The sequence below is a fragment of the Sorex fumeus genome, unplaced genomic scaffold (genome assembly GCF_029834395.1).
Source record: "Sorex fumeus unplaced genomic scaffold, SorFum_2.1 ptg000122l, whole genome shotgun sequence".
Classification (NCBI taxonomy): Eukaryota; Metazoa; Chordata; class Mammalia; order Eulipotyphla; family Soricidae; genus Sorex; species Sorex fumeus.
The window spans coordinates 32,007,261-32,031,701 of record NW_026606179.1 but is presented as its reverse complement, the minus strand read 5'-3'; the positions used below and the strand labels follow the sequence as shown (position 1 = coordinate 32,031,701).

Below are 24,441 nucleotides of genomic sequence, written 5' to 3'. Positions count from 1 at the left end.
CTTCTCTTTACAAAAAAAAAAAGACAATAGAAAGGAGGGCCAGGAGGACTGGTCCAAGGTAGGGAAGCTTGCCTGGGGGAGGTGGGGTCGGGGGGGTGGGGTGGGAGTGCAGTTAGGACAGAGAAGGGTCTACTATGACAATGATAGTTAGAAATGAAGTAAAGAGATACACATAACCCTTCAGTAACTATTGCACACCACAGTGCCTAAAAAAAAAGGGAGGGAGAGAAGTGACTGCCATAGAGGCAGGCTGGGGATGGGGGTGGGAAAAAAAACTGGGGCCATTGGTGGTGGGAAATGTACACTGGTAAAGGGATGGGTGTTGGGACATTGTATGACAGGAAATCATGTAAACCATGCAACTAACCGTGAGTCTCACCATGATTCAAAGCAAGCAAGCAAGCAAACTGCCCAAAGGGAGGGGTTGGGGGGAAACTTGCAGATTCAGGATGAGTCCATCATTACCTACTTTCTTCTCTCTAAAAAAAAAAAAGTTTGTGGGGCTGGAGAGCTAGAACAGCTGGTGTGGCGTTTGCCTTGCACACAGCTAACCTGGGTTCAGTCCCCAGCATCCCTGTATGTTCCCCTGAGCACCTCCAGGAGTAATTCCTGAGTGCAGAATCAGGAGCATCGCTGGGTGTGATACAAAAAGGAAAAAAAAAGAAGTTTGTGGAGCTGGAGCGGCAGTTCAGTGGGTAGGGCGTTTTCCTTACAGGTAACTGACCTGGGTTCGATCTCCAGCATCTCATATGGTCCCTTGAGCACTGCTAGGAGTAATTCCTACGTGTAAGCCAGGAGTAACCCCTGAGCATCTCTGGGTGTGATCCAAAAAGAAAAAAAAAAAAGAAAACAAAAAAGTTTGTGTTGTTTTTACTGAACTTTTCTTTTCCCACCCATGGGATTAGAGGGGTGCCCACATCCGACTGTGCTCAGGAATCACTCCTGACGGCGCTGTGGGACCTCTGTGCGATGCCCCTAACCTTACCAGGAAGGGCCTCTCTGCTGTGCTGTGCGTCTCCCGCCTGGGCCCTCTCTCTGGACCAGCCTTGCCTTTCGGATCTCAGCTACAGAGATTCGGAGAACGCACCCGAGTCTGCTGGCCAACAAAGGCCCCAGAGCCTGCCCAGCACGCTCTCCCTTGGTTTCTCGGACCCCAGGAGGAGAGAGGGGAACTCGGGAGCCTGCAGAATCACCCCCACCCCTCCCCGCGCGCCCGAGCCGACGCCCAGAGCTGCCCCCGCCCTGCCGGAGTCCAGCGCAGCATCGGGCGCCCCCCCTGACCTGCTGCTCTCCCCGCCCCCCCTGCGCGGGGCCCCCGGCCTTCCCATCTGCCCGAGCTCCAGCCCTGGCCAGCTGGCCCGCACCCCTTCGACCTCCAGCCGTCCCCGCCCGCAGCCCTGCGCCCCGCGCTCTCGCCGGCAGGGGCCCCTCCTCTCCTCTTCCCGTCTGTCCCCCCCCTCGGCCCCCAGCTGCGGCCGCTTCCTCCTCCTCCCACCCCACCCCCCTGTGGCTCTGGAATTCAGGGTGGAACCTGCTGCCCCCTCGAGCGCCGCGGGCCCCTTGGCGCGCCGGACCCCGCGCGGTGAGCGGCGCTGGACGTGGCCCCAGCGAGCGCGGGCGCACGGATGCGCGCGCGCGTGTGTGTGCTCCTGCCGCCAACGGTGTTTAGACACCCGAGTATAATTTTTTGTGCACACACGCTCAGTGACGCTTGGGGAAACGTTCCTGAAAAGCCTGGGCTGGCAGTTTAAATATAAAAAGGCTTTGTTTAATGCCAGAAGCATCCCCCCCTCGCGCTGGGAGTCGCTGCAGAACGCTCACCTGCTTCCCTCGGCCCCGTTCAACATTCACCGCTCTGCGGGGGGGGCGGGGCTGGGCTGAGGGGTCCGGTTCTGCGGAAAAGGTGGTTCCTTTGGTGGTCCCCTGCATCCCCTCACACACATCCCCAAATCTTTCTCCAGCCACTCCACAAAACTCCCCGCTACACACACACACACACACACACACACACACACACACACACACACACACCCCACACACACTGCCTTCTTGAGTCCCCCAAAGTCTCCTCTGAGTCTTCCTGGGACTTTTTGTTTGTCTGGAGGGGAGTGTGGGGGGCGGTCACACCAGGTGGTGGGTGCTCCCAGGGCTTTGCGCTCAGGGATCAGTCCCCCGAGGTGTTCAGGACTCTGTGGTGCAGGCTTAGAACTGGGTCACTTGTGTGCCAGGCGCGTGCCCTGCCCACTGTACTGTCTCCCAGCCTAGGGTGGGATTATTCTCATCATCAGAGCATCCCAGCGCCTTGGTCATAACACATGTCCTGTAAATTGCATGAATGAGTGGCCCAGGAGCAGGTCAGGGTGGGGGTGCCAACATCCCTGACCTTGGCATGGGGCTCCAATAATAATTTAGGAAATACTTTTTTGGGGGGATGACTTGGAGCGGGGGAGTGCCGGGAGGGGGGCGTCGATCTCCCCCAGGTTGCAGAGGGAAGCAGCTGCAGTCAGTTTAATTTGCCTTTTGGGCTCGTCCTCCCCTCCTTGCTGGACTCCAGCAGGCTGGGACTGGCTTCCTGAGAACTCGGCCTTCCTGAGCGAGTCACTGGCCAAAGGGGCCTCCAGGCTGGGGGATGGACCTTCTCCTGGGAAAGGAGAGAGGAGCACACTGCCAGGCTCACACAGTGAGGTTCCAGTGTCCCTGGGGTTCCACAGAGGTCCTGGTGAAAGGGTCCCACGGCAGTCAGCCGGGAGAGGCCGTGGCTGTGGGAGGGACACCAGTGGCCATTGGGAGAACGTGGAAGAGCATCTGCTTCCTTCCCTGGTGTTTCCTGAAGTCCTGGGGCGGGCCAGGTGCTGGTGATGTTGGCAGCACTGAGATGCAGCATCTCCCGGGGCAGCGGATACAGCATTCTGGAACACAATAATTAGGAAGCGCTGAGAACAGCACAGTGCCGCCGGGCCCTTCAAGGGGCTCGGGGTTCAGTTCAGCCATTTTTCATAGAAGAGGAAACCCACACAGTCAAAAACACAGGAAAAGAAAGTCAGGGCTTGCTCTTCAAGCTTGTGTCCTTCCTTCAACACGTAGTTCTCTTTCTCTCCTCTCACATCTTTTTTTCTTTGTTTTGGGGTCACACCCGGAGATGCTCAGGGGTTACTCCTGGCTCTGCACTTGGGAATTATTCCTAGTGGTCCTCAGGGGACCATATGGGATGCCGGGGATTGAACTCAGGTTGGTCAAGTGCAGGGCAAGGCGCTCGCAGATACAATGCCTTACCTGCTGTATTGTCCCTCAAGCCCCATCCCTTTTTCACATTTTTCTAAGCAAGTTTTGTTTGATAAAAACTATCTTGCTTTGGAGCTGGAGCGATGATAGCACAGCGGATAGGGCATTTGCCTTGCACGCAGCCAACCCGGGTTCGATTCCCAGTATCTCATCTGGTCCCCCGAGCACCGCCAGGAGTTATTCCTGTGCATCACCGGGTGTGACCCAAAAAGCGAAAAACAAAAACAAAACAAATAAAAATAACTGTTTTGATTTACTGAAAAAAAACAAAAAAAAACAACAAAAAAAGTCAATCTAAATCCTGGTTCAGAACAAGGCAAGGGAGAGACTGGAGCGAGATAGCACAGCAGGTAGGGTGTTTGCCTTGCACGTGGCGATTCCCAGCGACCCATATGGTACCTGAGCACCGCCAGGAGTAATTTCTGAGTGCATGAGCCAGAAGTGACCCCTGTGCATTGCCGGATGTCACCCAAAAAGAAAAACAACAACAACAAAAACAACAAAACCAAAACAGAGCAAGGCAAGGGAGAGCCCTGGAAACAGCCTCCCACGCACTCTCAGATCAGTGAAAGCTCAGGTAGGCAATGCCAGGTGACTAGGAAGGAGTAAGGGCAGAGCAAGACTACCTCAGACAGAGTTGGTGGAAATGTGACTCAGTACAGTGGGAAGAGGGGGAGAATTATGAATGATGTTGAGACACAGTAAAATGTAAACAGAATAGTAAACATAGCCTTTGTCCAGCAAACGCACTCTTGAGATCCATCCTCCGACTGGAAGATAAATATACAAAGATCTTTATGAAAGTTTTTGGGGGAGGACTTGAGGGGCGCTAGGCCACATGGCGGTGCTTCTGGGCTGCGTCTGCGGCTGTGCTCTGGATTGCTCCTGGTGGTGCCAAGGGGCCCCACGGTGCCAGGGAAGGAATCAGCCCGTTAAGCTCTCCTTCCAGCACTAAAGTGTTTTTTGAAGTGAGAAAAACTGGAGATGAAAGGTTCAGCGGTGACGCATCTCCCCAGCTGCTGTCACGAGGCCGTGGAAAAGCATGAACCAGAGTTCGTCCAAGTGTCCTCAAGGACTGTGAGAAATGGAACGAGGAGAGCCGGAGATGGACCCGGGGCCAGTGTCTCTGACATGGTGCACCTTTCACACCAACCCACCTGGCTCCTTCTCTCATTTTGTTGTGACCTTCTGGAAGGCTCCACAATGGACGGCCGGACCTGCAAGCAAGGATTGTGAAGGGGGTAAATTAGCGAGGTATCTACTGCAGACGCTAATCTGATCTGCAGCAAAAATGGGAAAGGATGCACTGCCCAATACTGACAGAAAATATGGAAACTAATTTTAACTTTAGTAGATGTCATAGTAGATGTCAGTATATCTGTAAAAGCAAATTTGCACAGGAGCAATAAGAAGCGAGTATAGGGACAAGAGAAGACATTTTTTGTAATCTTGGTGGGTCCCGGGGTCAGTTTTCTTCTGAATCTTCTGTCATTATCATTATAATGTTTCTTATACAGTGTTTAAACCATAGGGAGAGAAGGATCACATAATAGCAACGTTATCCTTAGCTGAAAACTAGACTCTAAATTCAGTCTTGGGGATGGGAAGTTCAGGAATTTGAATAGATTTGGAAGACAAACTATAAAGCAAAGCTGCTCAGGGTGTGAGAACAGATGCTCCCTCCATACCCCCAGTCTCTATTTCTTTTGGGAGGGTAAAATGACATTCTTTCCAATAGTCTTTTTTTTTCGGGAGGGGGCGGGGTGGGGGGGATTGCACAGGGCTTACTCCTGGCAGTGCTCCGGGAACCATATGGGATGCCAGGGATTAAATCCGCTTGGTCATGTGCAAGGCAAGTGACCCACCCACTGCACCATTGCTCTGACCCCCAATAAATCTTTTAGCACCTAAACTCTATTAGGTTTGCGCTACACATCAGAGACAGACCTGTAAGGTACACAGGGCCTTGTTCTCAAGAAGCTTATGGTTGGGTCTAGAGTGATAATGCAGCAGGTAGGACATTTGTCTTGCACTCGGCAAACCGGGTTTGATCCCCGGTATCCCATAGAATCCCCTGAGCACTGCCAGGATTATTCCTGAGTGCAGAGCCAGGAATAACTCCTGAGCATCACCGGGTGTGACTCCCAAACCAAAAAAAATTTTTTTTCTTTTTGGATCACACCCAGCTATGCACAGGGGTTACTCCTGGCTCTGAACTCAGGAATTACTCCTGGCAATGCTTGGGGGACCCTAAGGCAAACACCCTACCCGCTGTACTATCACTCCACTCCCCCCCAAAATTTTTTAAATAAAATTAAAATTTAAAATGAAGCTTGTGATCTATCAGAAAAGATACACGTGGAGCAAGAACAAATACAGTTTCCACAGTGGCAAGTGACGAGGCCATGAGGGGCTGGTGCAGAGCGGTGTAGAGCTGGGGCCCAGGCAGTGTTGGCTAGGCTAAGCCCAGGGGACGGGTTGGGGAGCTGGGGAGGAGGCTGGCATTTCTTGCTGGCCTTGACCCCTTTCCCAGAAGATTCGGCCTCCTCTCCTCCCCTCCCGTCCCCTCCCGTCCCCTCCCCTCCCCTTCCCTCTCTTCCTCTCCCCTCCCCTCCCCTCCCCTGAGAGGCAGCCCTTCCTTTTTGTCCTCACTGTTCCAAGGGACACAGCAGGTAGAGAGGGTGACAGGGCCAGGGAAGGGAGAGTCTTGGTCCTGACTTATAATCAGCCTCAGGTCACAGGGGAACTCTGCTCTCCTAACCCTTGGTGCTCGAGTTCTACTCAAGAGCTGGCATCTAGTCAAGGCCCTGAACTCCTCTGTTGATGCAAGCCCGGGAGCATCTCCAGTCCGCTGCCCACCACTGTCCCTGACCTGGGAGAGCGTTTTAGTTTATGTATTTATTTATTTATTTATTTTTAGTTTGGGGGCCACTCCTGGTCATTCCCAGGGCTTGCTCCTGGCTCTGCGCTCAGGGATCACGCCTGGCGGTGCTCGGAGGAATCTGTGGGATGCCGGGGATCGAACCTGGGTTAGCTGTGTGCAAGGCCAGGCCCCCCCCCCCCCCCGTGTACTATTATTACTGGAGTCCCTCGAATTTTGTTTTCTGTTTTATTTATTTTTTGGTTTGAGGCCATACCCGGGTTGTTCTCAAGGCTTACTCCTGGCTCTGTGCTCAGAAATCACGCCTGGCAGGCTCAGGACCATACGGGATATCAAAGATCAAACCCAGTTTGACCACATGCAAAGTGAGTGCCTTACCCACAGTACTATTGCTCTAGCCCCTTGACATTTTAATTTATTATTTGTATAAATAATTTTTATTTATTTATTTTTTGGGATAGCACAGCGTGTAGGGCTTTTGCCTTGCGCGTAGCCAGCCCGGCCGAGCCAGGTTTGATTCCTCCGCCCCTCTCAGAGAGCCCGGCAAGCTACCGAGAGGATCTCGCCCGCACGGCAAAGCTTGCAAGCTCCCCGTGACGTATTCGATATGCCAAGCACAGTAACAACAAAGTTTCACAATGGAGACATTACTGGACCTGCTCGAGAAAATCAATGAACAATGGGAGGAGAGTGACAGAGTGACAGAATTTTTAATTTTGTATAAATAATTATAAATAATTTAAATTTATTTATATTATTTAAAATTTGGGCTTTAAATAGTATAAAGGAATTCTATCTAATGTACTTCTTTGCACATGTCCTGGTGGTGCTCGGGTGCTGCTCCTGGCACATTCCTTGGTTTGTTCCTGCCTTGTGGTGCCAGAGATGGAACCCAGGCCTCCTGCATGCAAACCTGACATTAATATTTTGAGCCATCTCGCTGAATACAAATAGCATATTTGTTTATTTTTTATAAAAGGGGGGGTTGGGGGCCAGAGCAATAGCACAGTGGGTAGGGCATTTGCCTTGCACGCAGCTAACCTGGGTTCGATCCCTGGTATCCCAGATGGTCCCTGAGCACCACCAGGAGTAATTCCTGAGTGCAGAGCCAGGAGTAACTCCTGAGCATAGCTGGGTGTGGCCCAAAAAGAAAAAAAAGTGGGGCTTTGACCACACCCAGCAGTGCTAGGGATTTCTCCCAACAGTGTTTTTAGGGGCTACTCCAGCAATATCTGGGGGATTATGTGGTGCCAAGGATGGAACTGAGGTGGGCAGCATTCAAAGCTAAACCCCTCTGCTGTCTCTCCTGGGTGAGCTTTCATTTGAAACAGGCAGCAGACACTCTTCATCTTGTCCAAAAACGCAATTTCAGTCAAAGCTTTGAGGTTCTTTCTCCCTTTTCTTCATGGACCGAAGCATCAACCACTTAAAAGGCTACCTAGGGTCTGGAGTGGTTGGACAGCAAGTCCAATCTCCCAGCAAGCTGGCTCCTGTTCCCTGAAACCATCTTTATCACCCTACTTGGAGACTGCGTCAGTCTAAACATGCATCCATCTGGAGCTGGAACAATTGTACAGCGGGTAGGGCATTTGCCTTGCACGTGGCCAACCCGGGTTCGCTCCCCGGCATTCCATAGGGTTCCCCGAGCAGCGCCAGGAGTAATTCCTGAGTGCAGGGCCAGGAATAACCCCTGAGCATCACCGGGTGTGACCCAGAAAGTCAAATAAATAAATAAATAAATAAATAAATAAATAACCATGCATCCATGTACTCGAGCTTCCATCACAAAGTACAATCAGTTGCAACGCAAGGAATGGACACAGAATGATCTCTCTCATTTGTGAGACTTCAAGACACACAGTCAGGGGGCAGCTAAAGAGATAACAGAACTGGAGAGCACTGGAGATCTGAACCATAAAATTTGACTTACAGGGTTATGGGGTGGGGGAATATGGAATGAGAGGGACCTTGGGACTCTGGTGGAGGGAAGTGGGTCCCTTGGTGTGGGAATGATGTATGCGTGAAACTAACCATTAGTAGAGTGTTGGAAATGACAGTCCCTCAGTCAAGATGATAAATAAACACGTGCCCATGGAAAATTACATGGGCTGAAGTGACCGTCTGAGCACCGAGCATGGAGGAGCACCCAAGCAGGACTTCACACAACTCTAACGGAGCAGAGACAAGGTCACTTGATCCACCACACCCAGACGAGGCTGAGACAGAGGGAGGAAACCCCCAGCTCCTTAGGGGGGTCCACTGTGCCTTGGGCCCTGGCTCCATCCCTAAGGGTGGTGTGACTTGAACCCTTGCGCATCCACTGTCATGTAGGGACTCTCAGAGCAGCACTGGGGAGAAGCTTGGCGAGGAAGGAGTGTATCTTCCTTAGACTGTGGTTGGGGTGGGACACAGGAGTGTGGACCCCATCCCTTTCCCCCCCCACTACACACACGCGCTTTCTGTGGACACCAGAGACATTTCCGGAACATTAGTGGGGTGAGAGGGCCGAAGATTTTGATTGATTGTTTTGGCTCTGAAGGTGGACTGCACTCCAGGAGGTGGGTCACCCACCCACCAGCTATAGCTGCAGGGCTCCCTTATTGTCTCCTGGTTGTCATGTGCTACTCCTTGGCCTCATGGGGGTCCATAGCACTAGGCTCCAAGGACTCAAAAGGTATACTCTGGATGAAACAGTAAGAGGACCCCTTTCGTTGTGGACCTCGGGGGCGCAGGCCATGTCCTGCTGGCACCAGGGTGCGTACCTGCAGTGCACAGGGCGTAGCAGAACTGGGGCCCCAATCCAGCGATTCATGGGTACAAGCTGTACCTCTGAACCTCATGCCAAGGCCACCAGAGAAGTTCCCCCTTGCTGGAGCAGCACCCACTTTCCTGGTGCTAGGAGACAGCCAGGTTGCACCAAGTCCAAGAGCTCCAAACTCTAGGTCTGGCCCAAATCCACATAAGAACGTCAAAAACTTAAACCAGTTGTCAACACTTAAAAAAAAAAAAAGGCGGGGCTGGAGAGATAGCATAGCGGGTAGGGCGTTTGCCTTGCACACAGCTGACCCAGGTTCGATTCCCAGCATCCCATATGGTCCCCTGAGCACCACCAGGAGTAATTCCTGAGTGCAGAGCCAGGAGTAACCCCTGTGCATCGCCGGGCGTGACCCAAAAAGCAAAAAAAAAAAAAAACCCAAACAAACAAGGACTGGGGGCTGGAGCGATAGCACAGTGGATGGGGTGTTTGCCTTGCACGCAGCCGACCCAGGTTCGATCCTCAGCATCCCATATGGTCTCCCAGCACCTCCAGGAGTAACTCCTGAGTGAAGAACCAGGAGTAACCCCTGGAGTGAAGAGCCAGGAGGAACCCCTGAGCATCGCTGGGTGTGACCCAAAAAGCAAAAAACCCAAACAAAACAAAACAAAACAAACAAACAAACAAACAAGGAGTGGGCCCAGGCCTTGTGGCTGCATGCGGCCTGGCAAGTTTGAGGCCACGAGTTCAATTCCTGGTGTGTCTCCCTTGCCTGGAGCATGGTCCTGGTGGCCATGTCTGAACACCCACCCCCCAGCCTCACAGTTGCGTGTCTAGCCTCTAGCACATTGCCAGGTATGGCAAGCACATGGTAAAGGTGTGTGACACCCACATAAAGTTGAGTGACACCCAAGGAGCAAGCACCAGAGTGTGTATGAAGCCCCATCCTCAGAACAACAACAGCAGCACAGGGAAGGGAGGGGGACACATTCAAGTCTAAATAAAATTGAAGACTGGAGAGACAGCTCAAGACAGTATGCTCAGCATGCAGGGGACCCGGTTCCTTGGACCCCCAAGGACTGACTCTGCTGGTGCCCCCAGCACAGAACCGGGTCAGACCCCCAATACTGCCAGGTGCAGCTCCAAAACACACACAAAAGAACAAGAACCACATCAACTAAGAACAGGGTCAGAGCGGTTGGAGCGCTAGCACAGCGGGGAGGGTGTTTGCCTTGCATGCAGCTGACTCAGGTTCGATTCCCAGCATCTCATATGGTTCCCCGAGCACTGCCAGGAGTCATTCCCAGGAGCAATCCCTGAGCATTGCTGGGTGTGACCCTCCCCACAAAAAAAAAGAAAGAAACAGGACCAGAGTGGTAGCACAGCAGGGAGGAGGGGTGATCTTACTTTGCACTCAGCCAAACTGTGTTTGAACCTCAGCACCCCGTATGGTCCCCCTGAGCCCACTGAGGGAGTGATCCCCGAGCACAGACCCAGGAGTAAGCCCTGAACAGCGCTGGGTGTGGCCCAGAAAATAAACAAGACAAACAAAAGTAACTGCCAGCTGTAGTGCCCCCCTCCTAAATAGAATAAATGGAATTAAAAATATGTTAACCCTGAGCACCCCCGGGAGTTGCTGCTCCTATTATTATTGGGGTGAGTGGAGATGGTGCTTGCTTGGTAGAGGGGCCTCGCTGAGGGGTGAAAACATTAATTGTGGGGCTTGTGCACTTACGGTTTGTGGGAGCCCCACCCTGTAGCTGTGGGGCTGCCACTCTGGGTTGTGGGGCTCCCACCCCTGGCCGCATGGTGGAGACCACATACTTGTGTAGTGCTGGGATCAAGCTTGGTGCTTGTAGGCAGTACCTGGGATCAAACTCCAGGCCTGACGCTGGCTTGCAAGGCAGACGCTGAGCCCCTTCCCAGGGCCCCAATCAGTAACTTTGCCAAGAGGCAGGTTTTTGAGAATATGAAGCACATCAGATTTACTTCAACACTACATGAAATGACACCCCCCCTACCCCCATGGCTCACCTAGCAACATTGGGACAAAACATCTCTATGCTACCTAGTATTGGACTTAGTGTGCTTGGTCTGGCCTGTTATCTGTAGGGGACAGGGAGTGAAGAAGCATGCAATGTAGCCTGGTGACTTCCGGTGGGCCATAAGTCCTGTCTTCTGTGTTAGGGGCAGAATGAGCTTTGATTCTGGTATGTCAATATTTCATCCGCCGGCCAACGTTTGGTTGGAGCAAACCTTGCACTTCGAAAAAAATTTTTTTTTTTAAATTTTAGGCCATGCCCAATAGGCTTAGCCCTAGCTCTGTGCTCAGGGGTCACTTCTGGTGGTGCTTAGGGGACCATAAGTGGTGTTGGGGATTGAACCAGCGTCTGCTACATGCAAGCCAGCACCTTATCCTCTGTTTTGTTTTATTTCAATTTTTAATTTTTGGGGCGTTTTGGGCCACACCTGGCCATGTTCAGGAGTTATTCCTGGCTCTGTACTCAGGAATTACTCCTGGTGGTGCTCAGGGAACCATATGGGATGCCAGAGATCAAGCCCCTGTGTCAGTCGCATGCAAGGCAAATCACCCAACCTGCTGTCCTATCACTCCGGCCCCCTACTCTCTATTATTTCTTTTGTGTGTATCTGCTCCTTGTTTGGGGTTCCTCCCCGGAGAGCTCAGAGGCTGTTCTGGGGGCCGGGGGGCTGTTGCTGGAGGGTGGAGTGGGAAGGGAGGAAGGGAGGACACTTGGACGTTTCACGGGGCGGGATGGGGGGGGGTTGGGGGGGCGCTGAGACCATGTGGGTTAGGGATTGAACCCAGCCCTCCTGTTGTAAAACATACACCCCAGCCCTCACAGCCTCTCAGGGCCTTTCAGTTCAAAGGTCAGCCCTGACTTTAGCTGTCCATGTACCCTCAGGGAAGGCCGTTCCCCCAATAGACATCAGTGACCCAGCCAGCGGTGGACTTTAAACCTTCTAGGTTTAAAGCCCTAAATCCCGTGGCCACTGGTGGCGGGGTGGGGGTGGGGAGCCGCTGATCTTTCATTTTCTGCCCTTGAAAACAGGCGCCCCGGGAGTCCGGGGCTTGGCTGGGAGGAGGCTCTGTTCCCAGGGGCAGGAGAAGGTCTGGAGCGCTGGCAAAACTTCCCGAGTCCTCCCCTCACTCCTGCTGCGGCCTTGGCTCCGGTGGGGGTGGGGGGTGGGGTGCTCCCGGGTTTCTCCCAGTGGGTGCCGGAGGCTGGAGTCGCCTTTGTCTGCCGCAGGAGGCCAGCCAGCCGGCTGTGGCCGCACGGCCCCTGCCCGGGCTGGGGAGATGGTTTTTTTTTTCTCCCTGTGTGTTGCAGCTGGGACCGTTTATAATAGGAAAAAAAGAGAATGACCAGGCCAGCCGGCTGGAAAATAAAGAGACTTAAAAAGAAAAGGGCTAGGCCTGTTCTTCTCCCACGGAGGCTTTGGTTAGGCAGAAAGTTTGAGTTCCTTTCTGAAAGGCATTTGGGCTTTTGAAGTCCCCTGCGGGAGTTCCCTCTTGCCCCTGGGAAGCCAGGCCCTGGCATGTCCCAATGTGCAGGACCAGGAGGGGGGCGGCCCTGGTGGGGGGGGGACAGCAGCAGGCCTGGGAAACGTGGCGCCAGGCGGGGTGCAGGGTCTCGGGCCCACCCCCTGCTCGCTGCCCCCCAGCCTCGTGGCCTCTCTTCTGTCTCTTCCCCCCTCCCCCAATTTCCTCTCCTCCCCCTGGCTTTGAACTCTGACCCGGTGCCGTGGGGCCACAGGGTGGAGGGCTACCAGATCTGCTCCATCACTTAAGCAGAGAACAGAGGTTCCACCTGGGGGCGGGGATCCAAGTCCATTCTGGGCAGCTGCAGTGCCCGAAGGCAGAGCCAGGCAGGGCCGGGCTGGCGAAAGGCTGGAGAGACCACCGGCCGCTGGGGGTTGTGCTGTCCTTACTGTGTGCCTGGCAGTCCCCAGGACACGGCTTTCCTGCCACAGCCGCTCGGCCAGGGCCCCATCTCCCCCTTGCCACTGCTCCTGGGGTTCGGAGGCCTTCCCTCCTGGCGGGACTCTGCCTCGTTTGACTGCAGCCTGGCTCCGGCTTCCTGTTTCTCCAGAACACCCAGAATCACTTGGGCATCCGGTGGGCTCTGTGGCATGATGGGGCTGCCTGTGACAATTTAGGACACTGTGGCTGGAGCGATAGCACAGCGGGTAGGGTGTTGCCTGGCACATAGTTGACCCGGGTTCGATTCCCAGCATCCCATATGGTCCCCCTGAGCACCGCCAGGAGTAATTCTTGAGTGCAGAGCCAGAAGTAACCCCTGTGCATCACCGGGTGTGACCCAAAAAGGCAAAAAATAAAAAAGAAAATTTAGCACACTGCCCTGAACCCGCTTCAGACCCAGTTGGAAGGGCAAAGGGGATTTTTTATTGTTGTTGTTGTAGGGTTGTACCCGCAGTGCCTCAGGAGCCACTCAGGGTGCAGGTGATTGGGGGGGTTCTCTCCAGGCAGTGCTCGGGGGGAGCATGTGGTTCTGTCCATCAAGTCCAGGGCTGTCACTTACACAGCATGTGTGCCAGCCCTCTGGGTTGTCTCCCTGACCCGGAGGCTCCAGGGGGCCAGAAACCTCACAGGAGATTTTCATTTTCTGGAGGGCTGGAGAGATAGGACAGAGCTTAGGTTGTTTGCCTTGCGTGAGACTGAACCAGACTCGATCATCCCCGGCCCGGCATGCAGTCCCCTGAACCCCTCAAGGAATGAACATCAAGTGCGGAACAAAGAGTAAGCCCTGAGCACCACACAGTGTGACTGCCCCAAACCAAGAAAAATAAGAACAACAGAACAATCAACCCTCCCTCCCCACGCCCTCGAAACCAGCTGGCTGCAGAGTTGTAGGGGGGGGGGGCTCTCTCCAGGGACCCCCTCCCCCAAGAGGGACAGGCAGATTTCTCCGCCTCCCAGGGCTGAGCACCTGCAGGGCCCTGAGGAGGAAATGTGGTGGGGTGGTCAGACTCAGACCCCCACGCCCAGTGTAAGGACCACACATGCTTGTCTTCTTTTCCGTTCTATTCTTGTGTTTTGTACCACGTGGGGCTGTGTTTGGGGCTGACTCCTTGCTCTGCACTCAGGGATCACTCCTGGTAGGTTCAGAGTGCCTGAGAATATGAGATGCTAGGGACTGAACCCAGGTGGACCTTGTGCAAGAAAAGCTTCCTACTTGCTGGACTATCTGTCTGGGTCCACACATGCTTTTTTTTTTTTGGTTTTCTTTTGTTTGGGGGCCACACTCAGTGGTGCTCAGGGTTTACTCTGGGTGGGCTGGCTCTAGGGACCACATGTGGTGCTTGAGACAGAAAAAACAAACAAACCCATGTATGGTCTATGTGCTGGGTGGTGCTCAGGACTTACTCCTGGTGACTCCTGGCGAGTCCTGGATCTGAGCTCAGGGATCACTCCTGGCAGGGCTTAGGGGACCATTTGTTGTGCCAGGAATCGCACCTAGATCAGCTGTGTGCAAGGCAAGAGCCCTGCATGTACTATGGCTCTGCCCGTTCCTCCCTCCAACTCCCCAACTCCTCCCCCGCCCACCCTTATGCTTTTCTGAACTCTCCAGGCCGTTTCTCTTGAGCTTAGGCATCTGGAAGGTTCTTTCTTGATGGGTGTAGGCAGGTGGAAAGAGATGCACACAGGAAATAACAGATATTTGATTGGGTGGTGGTGGTGGTGGTGGTGGTGGGTGGGTGGGTATTGGGGTCATACTGGGTGATGCTCAGGGGCTACTCCTCATTCTGTGCTCAGAAATCACTCCTGTTGTGCTCAGGGGAATCATATGTGACGATGGGATTGAGCTGGGGTTGGCCACATGCAAAGCAAGCGCCCTATGCTGTATTCTCTCTCTGGTCCAACACTAGATTATTTTGTAAAATAATCTGAGCTGTTTATTTATTTTTTTCCCTTGGTTTTGGGCCACACTGGTGGTTCAGAACTGGAAGAACTTACTCCTGGCTCTCTGTTCAGAGATTCCTCCTGGCAGGGCTCAGGGAACTATCTGTGGAGTAAGGGGTGGAACCCGGGTCAGCCATGTGCCAGGGCCTTCCTTGCTTACTATCACGCCGGCCCCTGTGAGCTGGTTTGATCCTGCACACTTGCAGGTTCCTTTAGGTAAAGAATAATGGTAACAATAGCACCTAAAAGGAGAGAGAGAGAGAGAGAGAGAGAGAGAGAGAGAGAGAGAGAGAGAACAAAAGGGAATGCCCTGCCACAGAGGTGGGGTGGGATGGGGGGGATGGGTGGTGGGAGGGATACTGGGATCATTGGTGGTGGAGAACGGGCACTGGTGGAGGGATGGGTACTCGATCATTGTATAACTGAAACCCAAGCACAAAAATTTATAAGTCTACAGCTGTACCTCATGGTGTTTCACTAATAAAAATTTTAAAAAAAGAATAATAGTAACAGAGGGGCTTTGGTGGTCAGTAAGGGTCTCTAACTCTGCATAACCTCTCTACTAGCTGGTAGTCTTGGACCAAATCCTGTGACTGTGAGGTGGTCAGTAGTAAGCAGGCTTACCTCAAGGGTCAAACAGTGCCCACAAAGTCTCGTCTGTTCTGAGGTCCCAGCATTTGCACTAGTGGTTCTCTGAGTAGTCCGAATGCCCTCTCGAATAGCCTTCTCACGCCCAGGGGGTCTGTGTTCTCTGCTAGGGGAGGGACGGGGCACAGAAGCCCTATGGAAGACTGGCAATAACCCCACGGATCAAACTGGAGGCAAACCCTAACGTTTTAGGTCTGTTCAGGCAAAGGCAGAGAGTCTGTAGAACATTGTGCTAAATAGGTTTCTTAATCTTCCATTGCCAACCCTGTTGGCCAGATTTTTTTTTCATATAGGTATACAGACCAGACATTTACTTTGAGGAAAACAGAAATACATTTATTCATTCGTTTATGTTTGTGGGGTGCCATACCGACTGGTGCTCAGGGCTTAGTCCTCACTCGATACTCAGGAATTATCACTCCTAGTGAGGTTCAGGGGACTCTCTGGTGCCAGGAATCAAGCCCAGGTCTTGTATGCAGAGCTAGTGCCTTACCTGCTGTTCTATCTTTTCTGCCCCAAGAAATTTATTTATTTATTTTTATTTTGGGGGGTTTGGGGCTACACCGGCAATGCTCAGGGATTACTCCTGGCTTCGCACTCAGGAATTACTTCTGGGGGGCGGGTTTCGGGAGCACATGGGATGGCAGGGATTACACCCAGGTTGACCATAAGTGAGCAAAACAGGTACCATACCCATTGTCCTATCTCTGAAGTCCCCAAGAAATTTATTTTAAAGCAGAAATTTTAAGAGAAGGATTAGAGAGATAGTACAATGTGAAGGTGACCGCTTTGCACATGACCAGCCCTGGTTAGATCCCCAACACCACATAAGGTGCCCTGAGTACCATCTGGAGTGATCCCTGAGCAGAGCAGAAGTAGTTAGCCCTGAGTGCCACTGGGTGTGACCCAAGCTCCCTCCCTGCAAAAGTGACATAACTCTATGTGGGTGGTGACCAGCTAAGTGCCAACCCAGGAAAATGCCTTTAACTTCATAGTTAAAGATAGTTCTTTTTGGGCCAGAGTGATAGTACAGTGGGGACGGTGATTGCTTGCACGCTGCTGACCGGGGTTCGATCACCAGCATCCCACACAGTCCCCCAAGTCAGTCAGGAGTAATTCCTGAGTGCAAGCCAGGAGTAACCCCTGACCATGCTGGGTGTAACTCAAAAATAAAATAAATTTTTTTTCGAGGGAGTCACATCCAGTGATGCTCAGGGGTTACTCCTGACTCTACACTCAGGAATCACTCCTGGTGGGTTCAGGGACCATATGGGATGCTGGGAATGGAATATAGGCTGACTTTGTGCATGACAAATGTACTTGCCTTGCACAGAGCGCAACCTGCTGTATTATCCAGCCCTAAAAATTCTTTAAAAAAAGAAAAGAATAAAGATAGCCCCTTTTTAAATCATCAGGTTTCATTAAAAAAATTTGTTTTAATGTATTTATGTCCAGGTTGCTAATCAGCAAAACATTGGTGACTGATGGAGCTACCTATCACTGAAGGCCTTGGGATCGGTCCTGCAGAATCTGCATCTGGTGAGTTCTTTAGACCCAGAACTGCGTTTGGTATTTTTTTTCAAGTCAATCTGTGAAAGCAGGATTTCCAGAGAACAAAGCAACAAGTGACCCCGTTGGCTCAGCTGGTGGTGCGGCACTCCAGGGCCTCCGCAGGAGTCAGAGTTGGAGGCTTGGGGCCAGGGCCTGAGTCTCCAGTATTCTGAGGGTGGGGGTCCCCCAGGGATGCTCCCGCCAAGTTGGTTTCTTTGTTGCCTTGTGGGTGTTCCTTGCGAAGACTGCTGACGCTGGAAGAATTAAAGAATTATAATAATGATGATAAAATAGAAATGGCTTTCCCAGCTGAACAGAAACTGGAGAAGACCAGGAGGTTCCCACACCCGCCTTATTGTTCTTGGCTCTTGCCTCCCACAGCCCAGGGGAGGCAGCTGTCTGGGACCACTGCTGGCCTCTTTGAGTGGCGATCACGGGGGAGGGGAGTGACTCTGGGGACCTTGGGGGAGTATCAGGAGCATGTGCAAGATTTCCCTCCCCGAATGCCAGCTAAGTAGGAACAGCAGAGACGGGTGTTCTCTACCCCAGAAACTCCCAGCCCACGCCCTGTGAGAGGCCCCTCCGCTCTGCGAACAGTGATGTGGAGACATAGTGGTGGGAGTGGAGCCCCTTCTGATCACAGTGCAGCCGGGCTCTTCCAGGTGTACCTCTGTGTGGCGAGGGCCCCGCCATGGCACCCCCGCAACTTACCTTCCACTCCTAAAGGGGACCTAGAATAAACAACAGTGCAGAACAAAAAAAAGGGGGAAAATCAAGAGTACTTTTTGGGGGGCGTCACACCTGATGATACTCAGGGGTTAGTCCTGACTCTGCATCCAGGAATTACTTCTGGTGGTGCTCAGGGGACCATATGGGGTGCTGGGAATCAAACCCCGGATTGGCCATGTGCAAGGCAAACGCCCTACCCGCTGTGCTATCATTCCAGCCCCTCAAGACTATTGTTGGAACAGTCTAGATTTTTTTTCTTTTTTTGAGAAAATTCTAGAAAGCAGGGACATGTTTGTTAGCTTTTCTGTTTTTGTTTTTGGGCCACACCTGGAGTTACTTGGGGATTACTGCTAGTTCTGGGAATCACTCCTGAAGTGCTTGCGTGACTGGTACCTGGGATGCCTGGGATCAAACCTGGGTTGGCTGCATGCAAGGCAAGGGCCTGCCCCACTGTACTGTTGCTCCAGCCCTGTGTCTGTCAGTCTTCAGGGACCACAGGAAGGAGAGACTTGCCCATGCAAGCAGGGGATTTGTGGTTGTGGAAATAGCATTTATCTCTCTCTCTCAGGGTTGACCTTGAGGGGCAAGGGAGCTAAGAAGGAAGGACAGGGAGGAGAGAGAAGACTTGAGAGAGGTGTTGGCTGTGGGCCTCAGTCTGAGCCCCGACAAGTGCTCACAACTGTGGGACCCTCAGGACAGGGGACTGCTCTGGCATGTTCCACCAGTCACACAGCATAAGCTGACGCTGTTGAAATACCCGGATTCGGTCGGGGGGCTGATTTGGAATGAATTCTTGGCCCTTGTGGTTTCAGAAACCTTCTACTGTGCTTTTGAGCATGCCACATTCAGTTGTACACCCCATAGGAGGGGTTAACCCAGTTTAAGAAGCTGGGCGCAGGGTGACCCAGGAGACGCATGCTGTTTTAAATAACTCTGGGCCCTGCTGAGTTACTGGGTTCAAGCTAATCTGACTCCATAGTCCTACCTTGTTGGTTTGGGTCTGTTCTGGCTCCTGGCTCTGTGCTCAAGGAACACTCCTGGTGGGGTTCAGGGTGGTACCAGTTGGGTTGGCCTCGTGCAAGGCAAGTGCTGTCTCTCGGGGGCCCTGTTCTATCTTGTTTGGATGCCAACAGCGCCCCTTCCTTCACCAGGCTGCTCCGCAAGGCATCAGTTTCCCCGTACACACACACACACACACACACACACACACACACACACACACACACACCCTTTTTTTTTTGGAACTGAAGAAAGGAACCTTGTGTGTAGGGACGCTTCGTTAAGGAGCTCGCGGAAATCCAGGGGTGGGCGAGGGCGCCCCTCCTCCGGGGAAGCTCTGATTGGTTGGAAGGAGGACGCGCTTTTCCGCGAGCGAGCTGGGTCTTCGGGCCGGCACACGCAAGAGCCGGTACTTACTCTTGCGTTCCCGGGGGGTGGCTCCCTGCGTTTCCCCCAGCCGCTGCTCTGCGGAGGGCCATCCTCCCTGGGAAGGGCGCCCTGCACCCGCTGCTCCAGCGTGGAGCAGGCAGGTGGGACGATAACCCACCGCCGGGAAAAGACCTTTCCCCCATCCTCCTCCCCGCCTGGGCTTCCAGGAAGCCAAACGGGCAAGAAGCGAGGTCCAGGCACTGGAGAGCGCGCCCTGTCCTCAGCCAGGGCCTCCAGAGAGCCCCTGGGAAGGTCTGTTAGTTGCTCTGGAATTTCCCTTAAAACAACACTTCTGGAAGGAGTTAACACTGAAGCGCGCTTCAGAGAGGGCGGGCTGGGGGGTGGGAGGGGAGACCCGGGCGTGGGGGGCGGCGGGTGCAGGAGCTCCCCGGGGTGCCCCGGGAGCGACCGAGCCCCGGGAGCGCGGCGGTGCTGGGGGGCAGGGGGCCACGCACGTGAGACCGCGGCGCGCGCGCAGGGGCCAGAAAACTTTGTGTGTTTCTGCGGGACCCCAGCCTGGTGCCTCGGTTCCCTGGTGCAGACGGTGCACTCCCCCCCCCCCGCCCCCAGCCCCAGCACCCCCTCCCAGCTTTTCATCTTCGCCTCTGCCCTCCGCGCCTTCCGCAGTTCCCCGGGAAAGGGGCTGGGGCGGGGGCAGAGGCAGCGCCGCGGGTCTCCGACTGCCCCCACGCCGCCTTGTGACCCCTCCTTTCCTCCTGCACACCCCCTTCCCCACCGCGCTCCTTTTGTCCTCCCTCTTCTCTCCCTCCGGGCTCCTGGCTGGGCTGGATCCGCAGTCTCCGGGCCCCCCAGAGAGCCCGGGCGGGCGAGCCGGGGGCAGTGCTCCGCCCCCTCCCCCTAGGAGAGGCGGCCCGCGGCGGGGGCACCCGGGAGCCCAGGCCAGCCGGCCCCCTCCCCCCGCGTGTGCCATCTGCCGCCTGTCAGCCTCTCTCCGCGGGCCTCGATCCCAGGCGCCGGCGGGGGTAGTGGGGGGAGCTGCCGGTTCGGCCCCTCCTTCCTGGCTCGGTCCCCGGCGCCTCGCGGCCTCTGTCCTGGCGGTGGCCCTGGGCACCCCCTCTCCGCCGAACCCCGGCCTCCCCGGGCGTCGGGAGGCGGCTCCCACTGCCCCCTCCCCATCCCACACTCCTCCCCGGGGAGGCCGGGATGCTGTCGGTCGGTCACTCTCGGACGCGGCGGCCCGGGAGGAGGGCGGGAGCCCGGGGTGGGGGGCCACTGGCAGCCCGAACCCGGGGAGGGGGCTGCTGGCTTAGGGTTGAGGAGTTCGGGCCCAGCCGAGGCGGTTTTGCTCGCTCGCCCGCTCCGGGTGTCAGGGTTGTCCGCGTGCCTCGGAGCCGGCCTTGAGCGCGCAAGCTTGGCGCCCCCCCCACCCCCCGCCGCCGCCGCCGCCGCCGCTGCAGCCCCCAAAGCGTCTCCCTGCCTCTGGCCTCTCCACGCACTTTGCCCGCCCGCGCGCTTCCGAGCCGCGGGGGGCTGCGGGGGTGGCATCCAGCCCAGCAGTTCAGCCCGGCACCCGGCGGGAGCCCGGAGCCCCTCTGAGCGCAGAGCAGGGCCGGGCCGGGCCGCACCGCAGAGCGCGCCGCGGGGGGCCCCGCGCGGGTCGGGACCGGCGGGGCGCGGGCGCCCTGCTGCGGGGCGGGCGCCGCTGCCCGGCCGGGCCCCCCGGTGCGCGGCACAAGGAGGGCAGCAGCGGGTTTTTTTCCGTGAAAGGTTGCCCTGGGTAACTCGTCTCCGAGGGGACACGGCCCTCCTCTCTCCAAGTGGCAACTTATCGATCCGCGAGATTGATAACCCTCAGCGCTGCGCCGCGCACCCGCTCCGCTCCCCCAGCTCCGGGGCGAGCCGGCCCGAGGCGGCGCCAGTCACCCGGGAGGGGGGGCGATGTCCGGGCGACTACCCCCCCAGGACCTGCAGCTGGTGGGGGTGGGGGGGGAGGGAGGCGTCTCCAAGAAACGGTTTAGGTAGCGGGGAGCCGCCTGGGGGAGGTTTTTTTCTCCCCCACCCCCCTAAATCCGAGTCCTTCCCGGGTAGGTTCCAAGACCAACGCTGGTTCGAGTTACAGAGGCGCGACGCGCCCCCTCGTGGCTGGGGCAAAACTTGGTGGCAAGTGCGACGTGGTTGACTCTTCTGGTCCCTATAGTAGGGGCAGGTGATGCTCCCGCCAAGTCTTGGGGCTCCGTGCCCCAGGGATGGCCTTACCTAGGAAGTGTGCGACCACGTGACGGAAACCCTCCAAAGGCAGGTGTGGGGCAAGCAGGGTTTCGATCGGTCGTGTAAAGGGGGCCAGAAATGGTCCTCAAACACCGGCCGGAGGAAATAATTCAGGTGCGTGAAACATAAATTGCAGAGGCGGCGATGCAAAAGGGCATTTCATCCCAGTGTGGTACCCACACACACACACACACACACACCTCCACACACACACAACCCCGCCCCATTCCATCACTTTTTTTTTTTTTCAGTTTGTGATAGTAGTGCGTCTCGGAGAGCTCGACGGCACGCGTGGGGCCCGTGTCTGTTCCCTCCTACCGCCCCCGGTGCCAGCAGCCAGCGCCGGAGTGGGCGCCCCGCGTGCGGGTGCGGTGCCCGCGCCGTGCCTGCCGCCGCCGCCGCGGTCCGGGTTTTGCGGGCGGCCGGAGCTGTATTTCCAGCGCTGTCCATCGCTCGGTGCTGTTGGCCCTCTCTCCGTCTGATCCGAGCCGGAGCAGTGCGGGGCGCCCCACGGGATCAGAGCGCTCCCCCGCCGGGACTCCGCTCCTCACATCCTCCTGCTGGGACCCGGCTACATTTCCAGCCAAGCCTGGCTTTATTATGTGTCTCTGCAGTGCAGCCCCAGCAGCCGGATCGGGAGGAGGAGAGCCAGCGACCACAAAGAAGACAGGAGCGCAAGGGAGACTGGCGGGCGGGCCGGCGCCGGCTGGAGCGCGGAGGAGCCGGGGCGCAGCCGCCGCCGCCGCCGCCGCCGCTGCCCGGGAGGACGGGAGCCTGGCCGCCGCCTGCTCGTCCTCCTCCTCCGCCGCCGCCGCGGCCGCCTCCTCCCCCTCCTCCGCGCCCCTGGCCCATGGAGGCAGCTAGCGGGGCCGGAGACTTGGCACCGGCCTGGGGATCGGCTGCGCGCCGCGCGCTGAGCACCGCAGCCCGAGGGCAGGCGGCGGCGGCCCGGCGCACGGGCTGAGCGATGCCCGGGGCGCGGGGCGCGCCTGTCCGCCGCTGCCTGAGCGCCCCTTCCTCCTCCTCCGGGGGGCCGGCGGCCGACCGGGCCGGGAGCCGGAGAAGGGGGGCGTGAGCCCGGGGCCCCGAGCTGCGGCTTCCAGGCCACTGCGGCCGTTTCGAGACCCCCTCTAAGTAGGCTGAGTTGAGGGACCCCCCTTCCTCATCCCTCATAATCTCCAAACCAGGGGTTTGGGCATTTCTTCTTCTTTTTTTAGGCTTTAATATTTATTATTATTATTATTATTATTATTGTTATTTTTTGTGTCTGCGAGGCAGGGATCCTTGGAAGGCTTTTTAATTTTTTTTTTTCCTGGGGGTTCTGAGCTTCAGTGCTCCCGACTGCCTCCCGGTCTCCTCCTCCCCCTGAGACCCCCCCTCGTCTCCAGCCCGGTCCCCCTCCTCAGATGGGCTCATTGTGAGCTTCGCACTGGGCTGCGTGGCCGGACGCCTGCAAACTTTGCACAAAAATCCGGCAAGGGGCGGAGGAGGAGAAGGAGGAGGAGGGTGAGGGTGGCGGTGGGGTGGGGGAGGGAGGGAGGGGGCCGCAGGGGCCGGGGGCCGGCGGGGGGGTGGGGAGGAGGAGGAGGAGGAGGAGGAGGAGGAGGAGGAGGGGGGCGGCTTTTTTTTTTTTTTTTTTTTTGCATAACTCGGCTCGGCCGAGTGGCCTCCGGACTCCCCGCGCCGCTGGGACCGCCGCTGGGACTGCGAGCCCCTGGCTGCCGCATTGCAACAGGCAGGGCCCCGGCGCGCCCCCCGGGCCTCCCCCCGCCCCGGAGCGGCCTCGGCCGGTCGCGGCCGCCCCCCCCAGGGAGGCCGCCCGGGACCTGCGATCCGCTCCCCACCGACGCCGACCCGGCTGCAAAAAAAAAAGAAAGTTTCCGAGAGGCAGGCGGAGGAGGAGGAGGAGGAGAAGGGGGAGCGGGGCTGCCTGGAGCGGCGGGGGGCGGCGGGGGCAGCCGGCGGCGGCGGCGGAGGGCGACGGAGCGCCGGGAGCCCCGGACATGTCCAGGCGGAAGCAGGCGAAGCCGCGCTCGGTGAAAGGTGAGCGAGCGAGGCCCGGCGGCCGCGCGGGCGAGCGGGCAGCGCGGGAGGAGGGACCGGCGGCCGGGGACCCGCGAGCGAGCCGGGAGGAGGAGGAGGAGGAGGAGGAGGAGGAGGAGGAGGAGGCGGCGGAGGAGGAGGCGGAGGCGGAGGCGGCGGCGGAGGAGGAGGAGGAGGAGGGGAGGGGGAGGAGGAAGCCGGGGCGCAGGAGGTGGAGGAGGAGGAGGAGGAGGAGGAGGAGGCGGCGGCGGCGGCGGCGGAGGGGCGCACGGCGGGCACCCCAGCCCGCACCACCCGCTCCGGGCCGGGGCCTGGGGGCGCCGCCGCCGAGGGACCCTCGCTGCGCCCTCCGCGCGGGCCCCGGGCCCGCGTGGCCAATCAAGGGGTGCGGGCCCGACTTGGCGGGGATTGCGAATCTCAGCCGGAGGAAGGAAGCGGCGGCGAGCGCCGGCGCCCGGGAGGGCCGGCAGCCCCGAGGCCGCGCTCCCGGGGTCCCCCCCACCCCCACGCCCCGGGCCTCGCCGACGCCGCTGCTCCGTGTCCCCGCGTCGTCGCCCCGGGACTCCCGCGGGCGGCGGGGCGTTGCTGGCGCGCGGCGGCGGCGCGCGGCGGCGCTCGGGCCCCTGCCCCCCTGCCCAGGCCGCCGCGCTCCCGGCCCGGGGGGCCCCCCGCACTTCCTGCCTCCTCCACCGAGGCCGGCGCGGCCGGGAGCCTCCTCCGCCAGGAGTTCATTGTCTGCGCCGCGCCAGCGGGACGCGGCGCCCCCCCGGGGGAGCGCTGGCAGCGGCCGGCCGCCGCGCTCGCTGCGCCGCGGAGGGCGCCCCGGGACCCCGACCACCGGGCTCCCGCGCCCTGGACCCCCCACCCCCCACGGGCGGCTCCCCGGGTCGGGGCCGCCCCGCAGTGCAGCCGTTCGTGAGGACACACATACACACACACAGGCACGCACGC

At 57.1% G+C, this 24,441-nt stretch overlaps 1 protein-coding gene across 1 annotated transcript in view; it reads left to right on the top strand.

Moving 5' to 3' along the window:
* Window positions 1-23,081: 23,081 nt before the first annotated feature.
* Window positions 23,082-24,441, top strand: part of ZNF423 (zinc finger protein 423) — a 337,698-nt gene continuing 336,338 nt past the window's right edge. The window contains exon 1 of the mRNA XM_056137117.1: window positions 23,082-23,490. Coding sequence (XP_055993092.1) covers window positions 23,451-23,490 — 40 coding nt within the window. The 5' untranslated portion in view covers window positions 23,082-23,450. The remainder of the gene's footprint in view (window positions 23,491-24,441) is intronic.